General features: G+C 38.9%; 1 protein-coding gene across 4 annotated transcripts in view; it reads left to right on the forward strand.

Annotated features, from left to right (window-relative positions):
- Positions 1-22,891, forward strand: part of adam22 (ADAM metallopeptidase domain 22) — a 64,307-nt gene that overhangs the window by 6,299 nt on the left and 35,117 nt on the right. For all 4 annotated transcript variants that reach the window (XM_023964022.1, XM_023964023.1, XM_023964024.1 and 1 more), the window contains exon 4: positions 14,100-14,166. In XM_023964022.1, the coding sequence (XP_023819790.1) occupies positions 14,100-14,166 (67 nt within the window). The remainder of the gene's footprint in view (positions 1-14,099; positions 14,167-22,891) is intronic.

Raw genomic sequence — 22,891 nt, forward strand, 5'->3', positions numbered from 1 at the left:
TCTGTTCACCTGAGACCCTTCCTCCCGATGCCCTCATCTTCCCTCTGTCCTCTTCGTCCTCTAGTGAATCAATCTCTGCTTCACAGCCACGCTGATCCTGTTTACAGATGGCGTTCATTCCCGACAGAATGAGAGTGCTCGATGGGATTGTGTGGGCGTAGCAGTGTGCTGTGTTTTACTTGAATGGGCCCACACTGCATTTTGGCTTACAGTAAGAAAAAAACAAACAAACTGGTTTTCTCTGTTTGATCAGTGAGTGACAGCGCTCCAAAGTGTTGTCGGTTAATGAAGAAAATGCCTGTTTTTACTCTTTTTACCTGCTGTGTCCTAAATGCAACATATTAAAATGTCTATTTTTGCTGCTTTGCCTGGGGTCAGTGTTTACACTCACACTGTGGTAATGGTAGTGTAGGCGGCTTGATATAAAGTCATGATGTACTCCTCTGGGAAACATATTGGCTGTTACAGTTATCAATTTTACACTTAACAGATTTAATCCTTTGTCTGGATAAAATTTGTTTTCAGAATCTCCACATCTGTCAGCGGATTTCCATTATTTGTGGAGTTTTATCTTTGCTTTCACAAAGGTGATTCCTTTAGCTGCTTGATATTTTTATCAGGCACATTTGAACACTACATTCTCAGGGTTTTAAGAGCTGCTGGTCGCCACCAGGCTGCCCGTCTCACTATTTGTCCTTTTTTAACAAAACCAAAAACTCTAGTCTTTAAGGTAAATATCTCCATCAATATATTGACTAAAATGTCAAACAACTATCAGGAAAAGGGCTTGATTGCAGAAGCAATGAACCTTTTAGTAAAACTGACTGTTGCTTATGCCAAATAATCTGGAAATAAGCAGAAACTACTGAAAAGCTACGAAGGGAAAAAAACATCCACTGACTGAGAGACAGAACTGAGAAACATGATTTGTTGCTATATTGTTATTATCCTGTGTTAAATTTTCAATGCTCATAAATGTAAGTATAATTTCATGATAACAAGTTACCCATCATCCACTGCTGTCTCGCTTTTAGTTTTCCTGTGTTTATTTAAGTAATTGTTTTTAATTTCTCTTTATCTATTCATCTCTCTTGGCACATCTAGTTTCTCCAGGTTATTAAGCCTTTTGGTTAAATTATTTCTTTAGATTAATGTTTCAGTATGTTTATCCCTTTAATGACTAGTTTCCTGCACTTTCACAGGCCTAATTTTTCATGACACAAATTCAAACACAGAAAAGAAAAGTTTCAAACAAAAACTGATGCAAATATATTTTCTAATTAGTTCCTTTTTTTGTTTATTTTAGTGAGACTCAAGCTTCATGAGCTCACGTGATTATATTAACCAGTCTTCCCCCTTGTTTTATTGTTCATCCTCTCAAATTTTCAATCGTGCCAGCGTGTTTTATCTAAAGGAAATCATATATTTAAACTAATGATACACAACCCATGTATTAGTTTTTGGCCTTCATCGTTGAAATAGAGTGACAAACCACCCATCTGAAGTGTGACAGTGTAGAGATGGTGTGAGAAGGGGGGTTGGTGAGGCCTGGGCTCCTCGTTCTCCTTCACTTCTCTTTGTCATCTGCCTGCACTTTTCCATTCATGGGAGCATGAAGAGCAAAAACTGAGCTCGTGGTTGGAGGTGGCCTCTCTCTTTTTATTTTTTGTTTTTTTTTAAACCATCTTCATCTGCAACACACACATACATATGCACACACCACCCTCTTTTAGAGCTCCACACCCACTCTCAATTTAGCCCAGCCCCTACTACGCCGTGACCCTGCCCCTCCCACCTGCCTCAGATGAATAATAGATGGTGCTGTGTCATTAAGAAGGAATGAGATCACGAGTGTGTTTTATGGCTTTGTTGATTTGTCCTCCATGTGAAAGAAAAAAAAAATCATTTACCGTTACCGTGTTTGTAGTGTGATTTGTAAGAAAAAATCTCCAGTTTCGTATGAATTATGATTAACTATTGAACAAAAAAGAATAATGGAAATAAATCTGTAAAATTTAAAATAAGACTTTAAAGAATGCTCGTGTGAATGCTGAATAAAGACACGGAAGGAGCTAAGGCACTGAAGGAAATTTAAAAAGCAAATTTAATTTAAATTTATTAAGTTTAAATTTAATAAATTTAAATTTAATTTAATAGCAAAAGCTTTCTACTAATTTTTCAAGTCAAACTGGCCTTGGTGTTCAATCAGAAGCGGCTGATTTTTGACAAAACCTGAAATTAACTGCAAAACCTGCTAAGTTTAATACATGGATCAGCACTGAATTCGTGGCTTCATGTGTGAGTTTTCTCAGCGCTACAGTTTCCTCCCAAAGTCCAGACATGCTTCATGGATCAATTGGTGACTAAATTGTAGTAATAGTGTGGTTGTTTGTCTTTGTGTTGCCTTGCAACAGACTGGCAAATGATTCAGGATGCACCATGTCCTCACCCAACAGGGGGATAGGCTCCAGCATCCTCATGACCCCCAAAAAGGACAAGTGGACCTGTCTGCAGACAATTCCGTTCAATGCAGTTCAATTCACTTAAGTGTCATGCACTGATGGATAGATAGATAGATAGATAGATAGATAGATAGATAGATAGATAGATAGATAGATAGATAGATAGATAGATAGATAGATAGATAGATAGATAGATAGATAGATAGATAGATAGATAGATAGATAGATAGATAGATAGATAGATAGATAGATAGATAGATAGATAGATAGATAGATAGATAGATAGATAGATAGATAGATAGATAGATAGATAGATAGATAGATAGATAGATAGATAGATAGATAGATAGATAGGGTCTTTAATAATCCCTAAGGAAATTTAAAAATGGTCATCTGCTGACAATCATAAAACACACACACATTAAAAATGCTGAAAATATCAATAGATTAAATAGATTCATTGATAAAAAATAAATAGATTCATTATTTAAAAAATCCGTGGGTTAAAATCAATTGAAAGAAATTGCTTCTTAGATCTTCCGCCAGAGAGTTGTATTGCCTGATGGCACGAGGAACAAAAGATTTCTATAGTCTGTCTGTGGAGCAGCGCTGGGACAGCAGTCTATTGCAGTCTAATGCCTCCTGTCGGTGACGGCGTCATGTAGGGGATGTGAGGGATTATTCCTGATGGACCTGAACCTGGTCAGATTTTCCTGCTCTGCCACTTCCTCCACAAGAGCCAGCTTCAGCCCTACCACAGAGATCGCCCTCTTGATGATCTTGTTGAGCCTGCAGATGTTCTTCTTTCTGGCACTGCACCAGCACACAGCAGCATAGAGAGCACTCTGACTGATAAAACATATGCAGCAGTTTTGTGCAGATGTCAAATAAGCACAGCTCAAAGAAAATTACAAAAGAAGAGAAATGCTTCCTCAGCATATATGGAACCTCCTTCCACCCACCTTTGACCCCCCACCAGTTTTCCTACAGGCCAATCAGAAGTCAACAGAAGACATCAGCTATTAGTGTTGCCATGGACAAAGCTCTGTCCCACTTGCATCTGTTGTGACGTGATTTAAGAAGATTCTTGGTTGAACAAATGTCAACCACAAGATTTGAACCCCACTGTTCATCCACATTCATCTGTGTTACTGATTCTCCCCAGGCCATGTGCTCAGCCCTTATCTGTACTTGACTGCAGTCCTGCTTGCTCCTCATATATCATTACAACTTTTGCTGATGACACCACAGTCAACACCTCCAAATCCAATGTGATGATGATCAACTCCTGAAGAATGACACAGCTCCTCTCATCATCAAAAGTGCAAGTGGAGAGAGTCCACTCTTTCAAATTCCTCAGCACTTACATATCAGAGGATATCACAGAGATCTTCTCAGAGAATACAGGTTGAAGAGGTCCATCAGTAGCACCTGTACCTTCTGAGGCTGCTCCAGAAGAACCATATTGAGTAAAAACTGAGTATTTTATTTTATTTTATTTTACTCTGTATGGAGTCCATCCTGACACATGTGGTACTCCTGATAACCCTCTGCTGCTGACACAAAGGTGCTGCAGAGGGTCATCAGGTCAGCAGAAAATTGCAGGCTGTTCACTGCCCTCCCTACAGGAACTCTCCAGCTAGCTTCTGATGCCCCTCCAGAGTGCTAAGGATCTAAAAAAGACTGCTACCATAATGCCCCTATCTACTTATCCTGTTGTTGTTTCTCTTTCGGCTTTTCCCATCAGGGGTCGCCACAGCGAATGAGTCGCATAGTAAACTTGGCAATGTTTTACGCCGGATGCCCTTCCTGACGCGACCCTCTCAAAGCAACCGGGCTTGGGACCGGCACAGAAGTAGAAAAGGGAACAGGGAGCAGCCCGGATTTGAACCCCCATCTACTTATCCTACTGGTAGATAATATAGATCATTAATGCAAGGGCAAACAAATTGAAAAAAAACATTTGTTTTACTTTGGCTAATATAATGTCTTGACTTCTTTTATATTGTGATGTTTTTTCCCTTGTGCTATCTTAGATTACATTGATGTATTCTCCCTACCATGACAAAGGTGGACAAAGGTGGAAAGATTTCATGTAATCCATGGACACCAGTGAAGATCACAAATCATTGAAGAAAAAAGGTTCAGCGCACTGTCTAGTGGGTCTAGATAACCCAACTCCCAATGTTAAAGTGCCTAGGATAGCACAAGGGTTAAACGTGTGCATTGACTGTTAATTGTAAAATAAAATGATCAAAGGAAACCACCTGGACTGAGATCTACCTTTAATATAATGATCAAAATAAAAAGGTTCAATCGGTAAAGCAGTGACCACAACTTTGAATTGATTTGATTAGAAGTGGATCACTGGAAGTGCTTATCAAAGACCTTGCACAAAGAGAAATGACCCAGTCAACTACAAACTGAACTAACAAGAAAGGAGACTACTCAGACTGCAGTATAGCAAAAATAAAAAAAACACCTAAAGCATAAAACCAGAATTAATTTTTTCTATTTGTAAAAATAAAGCACAAATAAAACAAAACATTTACAGTTTAGACTTTTTTCAAGCAATTTATGGAACTCAATCTTTGCTCATATCTTCAGATTCAATTAAATTGAGTCAAAAGCTAAAAAAAACAATTTGTTTTCTAGATTTATACATGGATTATGTATGCATGAGGGACTCTGGAAAAGCAGGGAGGCAATGGTTATGTCTGTGTGATTTAGTATCCACAGTCATGTGAGTTGTGTGCATGGTAATGTGCGAGTTCAGACAGGGAGAAGAACAGGTGGGCAGACCCAGCTGGGAGTTGCGTTTCATAACTTGCGTGGTGTTATGAAATAAGCGTCAGAAAGTGAGGGTTGACCCTGTCCTCCTGTGCAGAGATGACCCTGACAGACACAATGGTGCCTCAGCAGTTCCGTGTTCTCCTGCACGCAGACAGATTCTTTATGCTAATAGAATGAGTCAATTACAAGCATTCTGAAATGTATTATTCATCTGTGTGTGTGTGGGAAGAGCTTTGGGAAGGGCTTGGGTTGATAATCACACAGGAGTGATCACTCGCGTGTTTGAGGCAAAAGCTAACCAAACATCCCATGGCTCAGTGATTTGATGGATGCGTGTGTATTTGTTTATGTCTGAGCTTTCCCAAAAAAATGTGTGTGTGTTTGTGTGAAGGCATCAATAAACCCTGAAAAGCTGCTGCTGCAGAGTCATTGCACGTGTCGTCTCAGTGGGTCTCAGGTGCAGAGGAGGCTTGTAAAGTGCTGTCCTTATTAGGGACGACAAGAATGGATTGGAAGCACATGGTGAAGGAAGATCAATACTTGAGGAAGGATGAAAATGAAAATGACAAAGAAAGAAAGAAAAAGTAACACATTTGTGTCTCTGTTTTAAATAGCTGCAGTCATATTTAGATGTTCTAAATCCAGCTTTAGATCTTCTTAAAGGGTGCAGGAAGTGGCAGGATTTTGCCTCAAATCATTGCTTGTTTTATTTTTCCTAAAAAAGTATGATGGCTTGTTAAATGGTGGGATACATATTTTTGAATACGTTAAGGAGTTAATTGGTAATATCAGCTGATGAAAATCATTTTCTGTTACCTTTTTCTTTAAAGATGTGTTCTCTGCTCCTTTTTTTTTTTTTTTTTTTTACTTTTGACAAACATCCATGATGACTCACACCAAAACCAGGGTGGAGCCCAGGTCTGTTTTTACATTTACCTCCAGTAGTGATTCAAATCAGCCCTTAGCAATATATTCAAATGATTTCATTATTAGTTTACCCAGCAGCAGCAATCAGACAAAAAGAAAAAGGAGTAAATAACACTTGTGTCTGCTAATGGAGTTAAATTGATGTTATCTAATTTATATGCAAACAGCATTTGCTTAGAAAGCGATGCTCTAGAGAAGATATGTATCTGAATAAAACGTTTAACCCTTTAATATGAAATTGCATTGTTGCAATATTCTCTGAAACACTAATGGAAACAATATTCACTTTAAATAAAGTACTCCAGCATCCACATTTTCCGTTGTTTTATTTTTTTTTACTAATATGAAATATTGCAATCATTTAAGGGATGAAAAAAATACAAAGCAACGTTTTGCCGTTTTATTCCTAAATCATTCAGTGTTTGTAAGTATGAATATAAGTATGTTTGCCAAATCATCTATGCATATTCTTTCTACACAAAGTCTTTTATTGGATTTAAAGTGGCATTAAAAGGGTCTTCACAAGTCTAACAGAAGAATAAAGGCATAGAGTTCTATGTTGATGAATTAAAACAGATTTATTTATTGTACTGTTTGTCTCCACAGCAACAACACAAGACTGCCCACCCATTAATCAGCAAAAATATGGTAAAATATTGCTGATAAATCATTTGTCCAACTAATCTATCATTTCATATTTTGTAACGCAGTGCTGCTTACAGTGTGCATCCCTTGTGACCTGGGCCTGCACACAGGTATTTGTTTGTATCTGTACAGGTGTACATGTCATGCTTTTTTCCCCATGCAAGTGATTTGAGGTTCTCTCATGTCCCATTTCAGGATCATTTATCACCTACTGCTGCTATCCCCACTCCTCCCACTGCACCTCCATCTCCCATGGACTGCCCTTTATTGCAGAAAGGTGTGATCTGATTTACTGGGAGCTTAATGAGAAAGGCAGAGAAGGGAGTGGGTGAGAGAAAGAAAAGAAAATAGAGAATAAGGCGTAGTTACAGGACAGAGAGGATGGAAAAGGAAGCACAAGTCCTTCATGCACCCTTGAATATTTGTGGGTGGGTTGAGGGAGCACAAGAGATGTGGAGAGAATCAGAGTGTGTGCATGATATGAAAGTATTTGAAGGGAGTACCCTTGAAGAGTCCCAGCATCTCCACTTTTGGGCTGGGTAGATCACATGCACAACCATTGGCTTAACTCTAAACTACAATGGGAAACTTCCCTCATTGGCCTCTTCATTAGGTACTCCTAATAAATTCCAGATTCCAGTTGAACTCCTTTTCCCCTCAGAACTGCCTTAATCCTTGGTACCATTCCAAGGTACTGGAAACATTCCTCAGAGAGTTTGGTCCATATTGACATGATATCATCACTCAGTTGCTGCAGATTGATCGGCTGCACATCCATGATGCCAATCTCCCGTTCCACCACATCCCAAAGGTGATCTATTGGGTTGAGATCTGGTGACTGTAGAAGCCATATGAGAACAGTGAACACAATGAAGGTTGCCTTATTCTGCTGGAAGTAGCCATCAGAAGATGGTACACTGTGGTCATAAAAGGATGACATGGTCAGCAACAGTACTCAGTAGGCTTTGGCATTGGAACGATGCTCAGTTGGTACTAAGGGGCAAAGTGTGCCAAGAAAATGTCCGCAACACCATTACACCACCACTACCTCCCTGAAGTGTTGTTTTTCTTGACGCTAAATCCTGACCCTACCATCCAAATGTCCAACCAGTCTGGTCATTCTCCTCTGACCTCTGGCATCAAGGCATTCACTGGATATTTTCTATTTTTTGGGCCATTTTCTGTAAAGCGTAAAGATGGTTGTGGGTGAAAATACCAGTAGATAAGCAGTTTCTGAAATACTCAGACCAGCCCGTCTGGCACCAACAACCATCACCTTTATTCTCTTTTCAGATGCTTGGTTTGAACTGCAGAAGATCGTCTTGATCATGTCTACATGCCTAAATGGATTGATGCATTTAGGCATGTTGCTGCCATGTGATTGGCTGATTAGAAATTCGCGTTAACAAGCAGCTGGACAGGTGTGCTTAATAAAGTGGTCAGCCACATCTTTGAGTCTGTGTCATCTTGTATTATGGGTTGTGCTTGCTGAGAGTCTCACAGTGACATAGAAGCCTCAGTAATTGAAGGCTGTTCTGGTGTGTAAGGTTGAGAGTAAATATTTACAGAGAGTTTTGTGTCTATAGAGAAGAGTGGGTCACTATAAGAAAAACTGAAGGAATTTTGATGGCAGTCATCCTATAAGAGATATTTTATATTTTATACTATTTGTATTTTATATATATTTTATGTACGGTATATATTTTATTTATTTTTACATAAGCCTTAGTAATATTTAACAGTATTCACTGACATGTCTCTGCCCAAAAACTTCATCTTTGTAGAACATTTGTGTTTGAAGTTTTGAAAATGCACATCATGTTTTAAAACGCCATATTGTAAAAAGGCAAGATTTAGACTTATTGTTTAACGCTTGTTCACAGTAAAAGTAACTGGATCACTGAGTGCTTTTTAAACACCAGAAATGAACATACTTTTACTCTGGTTACATACATTTTTTTGAAAATGTGTTTCGCTCTATTTAACTGACCAGTGTGAACCCCGCTTTTTCCCAAATATTGGCAGGGATAGGCTCCAGCAACCCCATGATCCCAAAAGCAATTAAGCTCATTTGAAAATGGACGGATGGATGTCTGGCTTCATTATTTATGAAAACAATTAGATTAATTTATATCTGAGATTAAAAGCGCCCCGATCGTTTTATTAACTGCTGAAATTAAATCTGACTCAAAACTAGCCACACTGAGCGTGTTCCTATTGTTTGGGGAAAGTGTAAACATGTAAAATTAATAAATTATTGTAAAAAAATGTCAGTGTCATCTCAGTTTATGTTTATTAATCGTCGATACTCTACCAAAAACATCAATGAGTGCCAAAAAAATATAAGTCAACAATAAACAAATAAAATTAGCCTGTCTGAAAATAGGATTGGGTTTATTCTAATAATGTTAAAGCAGTCCCTCATGTCATTCTTTTATCTTTCGTTTTTTCTCTTCATATTTCCTCATCTCTTTCAGTATTTTCTTCCTCCTCTGTCAGCTGTCTGACTCCCAAAAGAGTTTTAGTGAACACAAAGAAGAAAAATCTGGAGCCTGATCTCATTAAAGATGAAACATTTAAGGATTTTGTCCCTATAATGACACACAGATTAAAAATTATCTTAAACATCATTTATAATTATAAGATTGACTGTTTAAGAAAATACTGGCTTTAAGAAAGTCTGATGTTGCCACAGTAGATGGGTTCAAAATCTCCAACTAAAAATATGCGAGAAATGAAATGTCTTATTCTGACAGTGAGGTTTGGTCAAAACCGTTTTAGTCTATTTCAGTGTTTTTCAGCCCCGAAATGCATCAGTAATTCTGTCTGCCCTTAAAGTAAAAGCATGATGGTGGAAATCCATGTCTGATAGGTGAAGGTGAAGTGAATAAACTAGCCTGGAGGCTTTGATTTAGGTCTCAAAGGGGGGGTAGTGAGGACACAGTGGGGGTTGGTTGGCAGGTGAAAGCAGCTGCAGCTACCCCCCCCCCCCCCCCCATCTCACATTGTGCTCCTACTCACATTTTGATGTCTCTTATCCAGTTTTACATCTCGCTGCGTCCCCTTCATTTGGTGTATTTAGGCACGCACTGCCTCCTCCCTCAGCATCCCCCCATCCTCATCATGGAAGCCTGACACAGCACATGACCAGTCCTTTGTGTACCAGTGCCCCTTTATTACCAGGTTACGAGGCAAATGCATACATTAGGGTTACAGAAGACCATTTCATGATAGCGAAAGCTGCTTGTTGGTGTGTTTTTATCTTAGAAATTATTCTGATGACATTTCTCTGTCTCTATAGTTTTGTGTGTGCTCATTTTGGGGGTTTGGTTGTCAAGAGAAGTCTCTGAAGACTGTGGGAAAGCAGTGTGAAGTCCAACACCATTGCCAATCCACTCACACATGTAAACATCAGTGGTGCCAGAATTGCCTTTTTTTGTTTTGTTTGTCATTTCAGTGCCAGAGCCGTGCTTGGCGACACGGATCGTGAGAGGAATTTTAGACCTTCTGGAAATGTTATATGTGTGTCTTTGTGCCAGTTTCACATCAGGAGATTACTTTGTGTTGCCACAGTTAACTTAATTCCCCAAAGAATGTTTAAAAAGAAGAATGACACCTGAACAGATTTGAGGCCCCTCCTGCCCAAGTCAGTTTTGTTAAATTGAGTCGAATTGAGCTTTTCATTTAAAGTCCCACTCCAATCATTTTTTGACCTATTTTCAAAGCATTCTTTTAAGGGTGGTTTTTTTAACGATTATGCTATTTTTAGTCAAAATCAAGAAACCTGTGTCGTTTTTCTAGGACACAGTTTCTGCTCAGCGGCTGGAGTTCATTCAAAATTCGCCTCTGACTGTTGGCATGGAGCAGCCCCATCCCTACTTTCTAATCACTCATAACTAAACAATCGTTTTACATGCTCTCCCGCTAGCTCATAGCCCCTCACACCATCAACCTAACATTACCTGTTCAACAAAAGTGGCGAGCAATATTGCAGCAATCCACCCCATACAGTTTTAAATGAAATTTTTTGTCTGCTCCTGATTCATAAGAACTTGAACATATAAATGCAATTTTAAGTTTAACTTTCTTTATTTATGTCCTCCATCATCAGAAAAATGCCACAAGAACACAGTTTTCATCGGACTGGGTCTTTAACAGCATTTTCCTCTGCATTCTCACTGTTATTCCCTTATTTATTGTGTTTGTGTAGGCGTATGTGGGTTGCTTGCCAAAAAGGGCACAGAAGCTGGGATTTATGTAAAATCTAAAGCAATGCTATATAGAGGTTGCGACCCTTTGCATGTAGAGAAAGCAACATCCAGGGATCTTCCTTTAGAAACTTCCTGTGGGCAGGACTGGCAGCTGGATGCTGACTCTGAACAGATGCTTCTGCTGCATTGGGGCCAAGAGAGCTCTTTTCCAGTTTAGTAGACGGTTAGCAAAGAGAGTGAAACAGAAAAATTATCAGACCTCAAATGAGACAGAAAATGAGTCAAAGCTTTTTGTTGCAGTCGCACATCTGGACTCTACTGATAACCATGGATCGTTAAACTGTCTCTATGCTCAGAGAGAATATTCAATCTATGGTAAATATGTCCTATTTTGGTTATTGGTAATTACACTTCAAAAACAGCTCATCTAGAAATACATCAAATGTTTATAAAGCAAAAAAATCTGCTAGTGGTCTTACCAAGAATCATTAGTCTAAGAAAAAAATTCTAGTCACTAAGACATGTTTTCTTAAACTAAGATTATTATGCTGTTGAATAATTTTCTTGATAAGACTGTTTTCCTTGCAAGACAGAAAATATGACCTTTTTTTTAAACAAGAGCCTCTTTACTACCTTTAGATTTAGTTTTTGCAGTCTACACATTTTTCCTTGGTCACCTTTGTTGAAAATTCCCAGCATTTGTCTCCACAGAAATACAACATGCAAACCCTGAACTGTTGGTTTCTTTCTTTCTTTTCTTAGATCCATTTGAAAGGTGCAATGATGCAGTTTGAACTTTTGCATTCGTGCACTGGATCATGCTAACAAGCAAGAGGCAGGGGGTACATTGATGTATGTGTGGGTGGGGGATGGGGCACAGACTGGGTTTGCTTCTTTGTCTGTCAGATAAATTATTTAAATCCCACAATAATCAAAGCTAAAAATCCGTTATCAGAGCCCCCGTGTGAGCCTTGCTGCTCCAGTACGCTGCTCCCTTGCTCCTGTGCTCTAAACTCAGCACGAGTCAAGATAAAGATCACAGGCTGGGGATCTAAGACCCCGAGGAACAAAGACTGACAAAGCATGCCAGTCACACAGGGCCTGATGAATGCCGAAATTTCTTCATCATAAGAGCGTTTAAATGTCTTCATGGTTCTTCATGCTGATAAAACGTTGTGAATGTCTCTGGAGTATCTATGTGTAGAAAGACCCACTTCAAGGAAAATCGTGTTTTTTACAAATCTTTGTGGCATTTTCTCATGATGCAGGACATATATAAATGGAGTTAAGGTCAAAATAGCCTTGTTGAGCATTTCAAGTCATTGTAAATCAGGAGCAGACGAAAAAATGCTGTCAGAAAAGGGGGGGCAAACTTACTCTGCACCAATGGTACGGCCTATAATTTAGAGGTGAATTTCAGACAGACTACTGCCGCTCTGCAGAAACTACCGGTATGTCCTAGAAAGTGACACAATTTTTTTTAATCTTGGCTGAAAACGACAGAATCATAATTGACGGACCTGAAATAGATCAAAAGACGGCGGATATTGTTTAGTTGTGGAGCAACAAATTGTTAGGATTTCTTCCAACATTTTAGTTATTTTTATTTGAAAGAATTTTTAGTTTTTACTATTCATACTTGTTAAAGCTATTAATCTTTTTCTAGAAATATTCTCCTTAATAAGGCAGAATGAGTGAAAAAAATATTCAGATCTTTAAATCACATCAACATTTTACAGATAGTTGCTAGTTGAACTGGGATATTATCTTGATTTGAATTCATCTCAGCATTTAAAGAGAAACATTGGATATTTGGGAAAAGAAGAACTATGACCTCCACACTAAACATCTAACCATCTAACCAGCTATAATACTCATAAATAGCATTATGTAAAAATTGCAGATATCTGTTCAACCTGAAAAAAAAAGTTTCATGCCTTACACAAGGGTAATCTGGATGTTTTTCATTTATTTAAACAAATAGTTTAATATTTATGAAGTCTAGATGGCTTCACTTGTCCTGGTTTTGGGTAGTTTGTTGACCACTAAAATGATCAATAACAATACAGCAAAGTGATTTTTTCTTGAACAAAACTACCTAAAATACACTGGAGAAACAGAATCTTAAGAAAGGAAAAAAAGCATTATTTAAGTAGAAATCGTCTTACTTTCTGTCTTGCAAGAAAAAAAATAATCTTACCAAGAAAGTTTTTTATTAGCAAAATAATTTTAGTTCAAGAAAACAAGTTTAAGAAATTTTAAATTATTTCTAGGTGGCCTGTTTTGATGCTGCTGCTAATATTAATATTTTACTTTGGATGTATACTTCAAAAGTTAGCAGTGTGTATATAAAAAAAAAGAATCTAGAAATAAGACAGTAGGTAAAACATGATTTTTTTTTACCAACAAGCTGTAAATACTAAAAGGTTCATTTAATCATGTTTACTTTTTGTGTGAAGAAGTGTTCATAGAAGATTATGATGTTAAGGTTACATGTTTGTTAGATAAAAAGCTACAACTACTGTGTTTATTTTTAAATAGCCTGAGCTTGGGACATGGGTATCTATTCATGCTTTCTTCTCTGTTTGTGTTTGTGTGTTTGGGGGGGGCTGCAGTGTGGGCTCGAGCTCATACATCACTGTCTCGATTTGGGCTTGCAGGGTGTATCTCCATTGGGATTCTCAGGTCCAGCTCTGCTGAGAAAGCAAATACAGACTAATTTTCACTTATTTATGCCATTCCTCTCCTTTACTCTCAATCTATTTTTGTTTTTTTCCTGAACTGTCCTTTTCTGCTTCCTTGACCACATATTGACCTTTACTTGTTCTCATTTATTTCAGAATTACACGCACAACATTTGCTTGTGCGCTGCATTTATTTAATTGGGTGTATTTGTTTGTGCGCTGAAAATAAACTTGTCCCAGTACAGGCAGAATTAACCAGTCTGATCTTCAATCTCCAAGAGCTTTTGCTTTGCCAAGGAAATATGTAAATATGTTAAAATATGTAAACTGGGAGTTTCCAGACTGTAATTCCCTTTTTTTCCCTTCTTTGTTGCCAGTGAGCTGCTGTCGTCGGGCTACGTGGAGAAGCACGTGTCAGAAAAAGGGAGGACTGTGGTGTTCAGTGTAAGACAATTTACTTTCACATTAAAACTGTTTGATTTAGAGGGAAAATTATCAATTTTCAATGAATCTTAATATAAATCGTGGATATAAATGAGTTTATCTCCATAACTCTGATTAAAATATCTGTTTTGAGGTGACAAAGTGCATCCTTTGTTAATGTTTTTTCTTAGTAACCCAAGATTTAAAAACCTAACAGTGACCTCACACAGTGGCCTCACTAAGCTTAACACATTATTATAAAAAAGCTAACATGAAAACAGCTAGTTATGAGGTCAAACTGGGTGTGAGTAGAAGTTTTCACAAACGAAAAAATCTGGAAAACAGCTCTGACAAACAAGCTTTTAAAGAGCAGACACTAAGATTTCCTCATAAATGTGATGTAATACTTAAAACTTGCTCTTTTTTATTGCAAAGGAGGAAATATTTAAGTTATTAACATTTTGCCACTGTTAATGTCTAAGTATAGTTGCTTCTAACCTTTCATACAATTGAATCGGTTAGTTTAAAAAGGGCCCAAGTCCAAGAGGTTTGTTTTTCTAGGAAATGATTTTAATTGCATAGCTTAAAGGGGGGGCTACACCAAATGATTAATACTTTACCCAGATTTAGCACCAGTTCATAGCTTACAAATGCTGTAATATGAAGCACCTCACTTTTATAATTTCGGAGGACTAGTAAACTAAAGTCTCTGGACTTGGGCCCTTCTTGAATTAAACAGGGGTGCTGCCATAGATAGATAGATAGATAGATAGACAACTTTATTTATCCATTTGGGAGGTTCCCGCATGGAAATTGACATCTCCATCGCATACAGCACTGGTTGACATAAATATAGGAAAAAGGAAAAAGCATGCCATATTGGATAACTAGTGCTGCCATCTATGGGATAAAGCAAAACCCATGCAAGAGAGGCCCAAGTCCAGGAAATTTGCACTTATAAGCAAAAAAATAATGTTTATTATATATCACTGTGATATATCTTATTCAGGATGTCATGTTTAGAGACTGTTTAACCTGCTTGCTTTGATGCTGCATGTTTACTAAAAAATGGAGTTTGTTAAAAATCTGGGCTCAGCTGGTCTTCCTACACCTTCAATTTCCTGGAGTGTCTTCTTCTCTCAGATCCTTTTATTGGTTAATCAATCAGATCTTCTTCACACAGAGGGAAGCCACACCAATGTGGGTAACTGGATAAACTGTGGATTTCATCATGCTTGAACCTTCATCTATTGTTGTACCAGATTAATGAGATAGCTGTGATAATCCTCTGAAATTCAGACAGTTCAGTTACAGGAGATCCACTTAGGAGTTGTGTTACATCACAGAAGTCGGGCCGATAATAACGGGCAGGATTTTCTCTGCTAAGTAGAAGATTAGTGTGATACCGGATACTTTACAGAGCCTGATCTCAATGAAAACAACATGTGGTCGTGGAGTGTGGTCACTGGTAATCAGGGCAATTACAAAGCAGTCTGTGAGTTAAATTTTATTGTTGTTGGAGATCCAGAAACGGTCTCATACTGATGAAGATTTTCAATTCAAGTGGCTTTTTTGATTCTTCAATGTCCACATTTTAACCTAATTTTATGAAATCAAAACAATAGCGAACAACATGGTAAATTGTTGTTTGGGCCAAAATCTTAGTAAATTTCCAAAGTTAGCAGGCTGCTGTAAATGTTTGTTTGAGGAGATTAAAAATAATCTCAGCAAGTAAATCTGCGCACATGAATTAATCAGCAGCTAATTTATTCAACCTAAAAATAAACATCTATGGTCAAGTGTTGATTCTTTAATGATTTTTGAAGAGGATCTGAGTGTGTTTTATTGGTGTCTGATGGTCCTGTGATGGATTGATCAGCTGCAGTCTGGATCCTATTGCATGTCAAGCTGAGCAGAACGGATCAAGTAACACTTGCATGAATATTAAGCTCTTTATACTGAGCTTGTAGAGTAACATGGATGGGGACAAAAGTCAAACATTTGTCTGAACTTCTTGAGGGTGCTTAAGTCCTTCGATGTTTTCAGCAAGATGTCGTCATCTGCTGTGTCTAATCACATCTGCAGTGACAACAAAACTAAGGGGCTCGAGGATAAACTGATAAAGAAAGCTGGTTCTGTTTTAAGTTCTGCTCTAGAACCTTAAGAGGTTCAATGACTTCAAAGATGGATTATTTGTAAGATGATCATCTTCAGCCTTCTCTTTAGCATTTGTGGATCAAGAGGTAGAAGCCACAGATTGGAAGGCTGCTTGGAGACAAACCAAGGACTAGATCTTCCCTGGATGCATTTCTAAGATTCTGCAGGGTCACTCTGTCTCAGGAGATCTGAAGAAACCTCTAAATGAAGGTTCTCTGTTTTTAAGTTATCCTGTTATGGAATAGTAAAACGCATTTCGGGTCATCATTCATACCAGCTCCAATAATCCAAAAACTTTGTTTTCCACCATAAACAAAATCCTGAAGCCTAATGATAACTCCTCTTCATCTTTCACCGTGGCAAAGTGCAACTCCTTCCTGTCCCAGTTTCAATCCAAAATCAACACAATCTGCAGCTCCCTCACTCCCAATACAGACCCTCCTCCAGAAAACTTTGGCCCCTTCCTCCAGTCTGCAGCTCTCTGAGTTCTCTCCAGTCTCCTCTGTGGAACTCAGCAAGCAGCTGATAGCTATCAAAGCCTCCACCTGCACTCTGGACCCCATTCCCTCCACCCTTGTTAAAGGTTGCTGTCCTATCATCTCTCCACTCATCACAACAATAATTAACTCTTCACTATCCTCTGGTACCGTGCCCCAGTCTCTCAAGCTGCCAGCTATAACCCCCATCCTGAAAAAAACCTGGTCTTGACCCTGACAATGTTGCAAACTTCCGTCCCATCTCCAACCTGCCATTTCTGTCCAAAATACTCTGTAAATGGCGTATACTTATATAGCACTTTCTACCTTCTTACGAAGGCCCAAAGCGCTTTACAGTCACAGTCCCATTCACCCATGCACACACACATTCACACACACACTCACACACTGATGGCGGCTCCGCTGCCGAACACTGGCGCCAACCTCCCACCAGAGGCAAGGTGGGGTTCAGTGTCTTGCCCAAGGACACTTCGACACATGGGCGTGCAAGGCGGGAATCGAACCTGCAATCTTATGATCATGAGTCGACAGCCCTACCGCTGCACCACGGCAGCAAACTCGAACGAGTGGTTGCCTCCCAGCTCAAATCTCATCTAAACTCAAAAATCTGTTTGAACCCTTTCAATCTGGTTTTTGGCAACAACACAGCACTGAAACAACTCTGGTCGAAGTCTCCAATGACATCCTTCTCTCCTCCGACTGTGGACAGCTCTCCATCCTCATTCTCCTGGACCTCACTGCAGCATTTGACACCATCAGTCACTCCATCCTGCTCTCCCGTCTCAAGATCTGTCTCAACATCACCGGCTCTGCTCTGTCCTGGCTTCAGTCCTACCTTACCAACCGTCAACAGTTTATCAAGGGAAACAACTGCTCATCCTCCACAGCTCCTCTGTTGCAAGGTGTTCCCCAAGGTTCGGTGCTTGGCCCACTCCTGTTCATCCTTTACCTCATTCCCCTTGGCAACATCATCCGACAACATGGTCTAAATTTTCACTGTTATGCTGCTGACAGACAACTATACATCTCCACCAAATCCATCAGCTCCACCACTTACTTCACACTCACCCGCTGTCTAACAGACATCAAAACATGGCTTGAGCACAATTTTCTCAACTGTGATAAGACGGACATAATCATAATTGGCCCCATCTATGGCTCACACACACCAGCTCTCGTGCACACATCATCCCTGTCCTTCAGAACCTCCACTGGTTCCCCATCGCTCAGTGTATCAAATTCAAAATTCTCCTCATCACTTTCAAAGCCCTTCATAACCTGGCCCCACCCTACCTCACCGATCTCCTCCAGCGTCACACCCCTTCTCGCTCTCTGCGCTCGTCTGATGCTAACCTTTTGTCCGTCCCCTGTCGGACCAAGCATTGAAATTGCGGTGACAGAGCCTTCTCCATAGCTGCTCCAACCCTATGGAACACTCTGCCCCAACATCTCAGAGACAGCGCTGACCTCCTAATTTAAAAAAAAAATCACTTAGAACTTATCTTTTCAAATTGCTTTTAATCTTTAATCTGTCTTTTTATGTTTTTTATTTTTATTTTATTAACTCTTGTTCTTATTAACTGTTTTTTGCTCACATGTTGTAAAGCGTCTTTGTGTGCCATTTAAAGTGCTGTGCAAATAAAATTTATTATTTATTATTATTATTAACCCCAACCTGTAAAAAAGACAAGAAACACAAACAAGTTATCAAAAAACAATTAAATTGAATTTAAATAGAAGATAATGCTGTGACTTCAGAGCGCAACATTACTGAAGTAAAACTAACTTTAACTATTCTCTTGAAGGTATACAAAAACCTAAATAATTTCAGTGTTACAACAGATCTCATGATATTTTATATTTCCTAATAGTAATATGTAGCATTAAAGTTTGGTTCTTGTCGTAGAAATGTGTCCTGTTTGAGTTTATGCTCAGGCGGATTAGATAAGGGAGCTTTCTGCAGCTACTGTTCACAGAGCTGAGTAGTTAGTCAAAGGTAAATATATTTTTCATATTTTAATCTTATTAGACATAAATCCTGTTAGGGAAACTTTGAAAACACTGCGCCATAACCCACTGACACTGCTTGGATGAAATGTGTTTATCTTACATTTACAGCTTGTTTCCATGTGTGATTCAAAGCAGGATAATTTAAAGTTTTACATTTTCTTGATCCTTTGTACATGGGTTTCTGTTCTGCTTTACGTAATTATGATGAGGACAATAAAAGAAATACTTTCAGATTATTCTTTATTGAAAGCCACATTTTGTCAGACTTCCTGCATATTTGTGGCTTTTAGGAACCATTTTGTCCGTGCTGTGCAGTACTGTCTGCATACAAACTCTGATCACTTTACTTTTTTTATGAGCAAAATGAACTCTGTGCAGGTATAAATGATCAAACTAATAAAATCCAGAGGTTGGAGTGTCCTGCTTGTTTACAGGGCACCCTGTCCTTTTTTTGGTCAGTTTTTTATTGTCTTGTCTCAATCTGATGATAAATTAGTTTTTGTAGAAGGCCAAAGATATAACAAATCTGACTATTTTAGAAATGCACACATGGCGGATGTCCCTGCAGTTTAAGGTGAGGCTTCTTGAAGAACTAGAGCAGAAGGTTCAATGCTGCAGGAAGATGAGAGATGCTGGGACAGAAAAGCACGGCGTCACTTATAAATAGCCCTCCCTCTCTCCTACTTTTCCAACACACAGCCTATTTCTGCAGCCAGCCTCCGAGGCTTTATCTGCAGCTAAAGTTTTAATTTGTAATTCACGTTTCTCCCTCTCTTGCCTGTATACCACCTTTATTTATTTCCTGGTTGTTTTTTTGTGAGCGATTTGGGAAATTATAAGTGGGATAGAGTTGGTGAATGTTGTATGATATTAAAGAAATGTGGCAACAAAATAGATAAATCAACTGAAGTATAAATATATTTTATTTCTGTGATTTAGAACTGTTAGTGTCCATGAATTGTTAACCAAAATGCACTCATGTATATTTCACTATGCTTTGGAGCTATTTAACCATTTTGGTTCAGTAAACCCCATCTGTACACTGCAAATCCTTTTGATACTGAGTGCATTTCTCTTATGTTTCAAATAAAAAAAATCATAATTTCATTTTTTTTTTTTTAATCTTTCCACAAAAAAAAAAAAAAAAAAAAATCATAATTTCATACCGGGCTGCACGGTGGCGCAATGGTTAGCGCTCTTGCCTCACAGCAAGAAGGCCCCCGGTTCAAGTCCCGGCTGGGGGACCTGAAAAACTACATCAATGGGGGACCATTCTGTGTGGAGTTTGCATGTTCTCCTCGTGCATGTGTGGGTTTTCTCCGGGATCTCCGGCTTCCTCCCACCGTCCAAAAACATGCTTCATAGGTTGATTGGCAACTCTAAATTGTCCATAGGTATGACTGTGAGAGTGAATGGATGTGTGTTTGTGGACATTCTACCCTGCGACAGACTGGCGACCAGTCCAGGGCATCCCTTGCCTACGCCCAAGTGGCCGGGATAGGCTCCGGCAACCCTGTGACCCCGAAAGGGAATAAACGGTAAAAGAAGATGAATGAATAATTTCATACCAATCTTTTTCCTTAAAGAAATTGTAATTTACTATAGAATCTAAAACTAAAATAGTACCGGTATTTTGATTTTACAAACTCCGCCTCTGGTTCAGAAAGCATCCAGACTTCCTGTTAGAAAACTGGCCGCTCATTGACTGTGCAGCCCCGGAACAGACTGTTTGGTCATGAAGGCTGTCATAAATAACTCCTATCATAGTAGTTCATGTACATGCAGATTGAAATCAACAAAAACTTAAAGATATCAAATCTAATGAATATTTATTTATATAGCATTATTCATTCAAAGTAATGCTATTTCTGACACAGAATTAGTAACACTGTCTACTGTAAGCTGGCTAGTAGCTGTTATTTGATCATTTCAAGTCACAGGTGTCCTCCGAAATCTTTGTATGTATATGTGTTTTATATGAGATTGTGTACAAGATTGTGATTATGTACATAAAAATTTGCTCACTCAACATATTTGCTGCTCTGTTTAAACTGTGGAAAATCCCTAGACTTAAAAAGTCAGGTTGTTCTTTAACTGCAGTGAACTAAACTAACTTGAACTTTATTTCTTTAGCACTTCACAACACCATTAGGATGTCAAAGTGCTTTACACTAAAAAGAGAGATAAAATGAAAATTTAATAATTAAGCAATTTAAGATGAAACATTTAAAAACAACAACACACTAAATTACAACAGGCAATAAAATACAGAAGAGACAGATAAGAAAATAAAATGACACTAACTTCTGAGTATTAAAAGCCATTCTGAAATTTTTTGTTGATGTTTAACACTGTTTAGGTCTGATGTCATGCGCAGCTCTGGAGGAACATTTTTCCATAACTGGGGGCTGTGAACAGAAAAATCACGTTCACCCCAGTGTTTCTGACTTGACCTAGCAACATGAAGCAGACACTGGTTGGCAGACCTTAAGACTTTAGAATGGCTGTGAACAGTTAAAAGCTCTGCTGAAGTCCCACTCCAATCATCTTTTGATCTATTGCAAAAGCATTCCCAGTGGTCTTTTAATTATGATTATGTAGTTTTTAGCCCAAATTAAAAAAAACTGTTGTTTTAAGGACATAGTTTCTGCAGAGCGGCAGTAGTTCATTAGAAATTCACCTCTGAATTGTGCGCAGGACTGTTGGCGCAGTGTAAGCCTTCCAACACTTCCCATCATCACTTTGTTTACAATCTCTCTCACTAGCTTACAGCCTCCCACAATCCCAACCTACCAGTGCAACAAAATGGGGGACAATATTGGAGCTATCTAGACGTTGAGGCACATGCCAGCTTAGACGAGGAAAACAAAAACAAAGACATGTCTATGAAGACTCTCATTCATCCAGGTTGGTTCCATTGTAGTATGTTTAGGGGATGTCATCTGGACTTGGTTTTAAAGTTGGAAGACGTTTCACCTCTTATCCAAGAGGCTTTGTCAATTCTGAAATAGCTGGTCTAAGAGCTGGTATATATGCGCTCATTGGGGGAGGAGTTAGACCTGAAACTGGAGGTGTTGTCCACTTAGCCTATGTGGTTTCGGGTCGTTAATAGTCCTTTGTCCTCAGCTGGGGGTTGGGGAGTCAGTGACTCCCTCTCCAAAATGGTCGTCTCTTTCAGCGGTTAACGACTCAGGTGGAACTGGTTTGGTTTGTTTAGGTTTCAAAACACTGCCGTAGATGGATGGAAGAATAAACCTGAGACCACCATTCTTATTAAGAGAAGGTTTATCCTTCTTGACAAAGATGGCTTCTTTCACTCCTCGCTCAAACCATCCTTTCTCTCTGGCTAGAATTCGGACTTCACTGTCCTCGAAAGAGTGGTTTGTGGCCTTCAGGTGCAGATGTACTGCAGACTCAGGTCCACTTGGGTTGGATCTGCGATGTTGGTAAAGCCGCTTGTGTAGCGGTTGTTTGGTTTCTCCTATATACTGTTCATTGCAGTTCTCTTTGCAGTGGATAGAGTACACAACATTAGACCAGCTATTTCAGAATTGACAAAGCCTCTTGGATAAGAGCTGAAACGTCTTCCAACTTTAAAACCAAGTCCAGATGACATCCCCTAAACCTACTACAACAAAAACAAAGACGTACATGGATCTAGTCATCTACAAGTGGATGCATCAGAATGGAGCAGGAGCTTGTCTGCTCCTGATTCACTGTGATTTGGATTAAGAAATACTCAGCAAAGCAATTTTAAGCTCAATTTGGTTTTATATATGTCCTCTATCATGAGGTGAATTCCACAAGAACATTTTAAAACCACCAAAATTATGATTTAAGAACAAGCAGTGAAAGCAAAATATTGTGCTAACAAACTTCTATCCACTTCTGCTCAGGTTTTAGTGTAGGGTTTCAATAGTAGGCAGCATGCTGGCTCCAGGAGTCAAACGGAATTGAAGTCCTGCAGACTGCTGCATCAGGGCGTTGAAAGTTTAGGGCGTGGCATCAAGTTGCAGCTCATTGTTACCACTGGGACTGAACATGCTTTCTCACAGAGGCCTGCGCACGTCATGCTTTAGGGT

Source organism: Oryzias latipes, chromosome 16 (genome assembly GCF_002234675.1).
Source record: "Oryzias latipes chromosome 16, ASM223467v1".
Lineage (NCBI taxonomy): Eukaryota > Metazoa > Chordata > Actinopteri > Beloniformes > Adrianichthyidae > Oryzias > Oryzias latipes.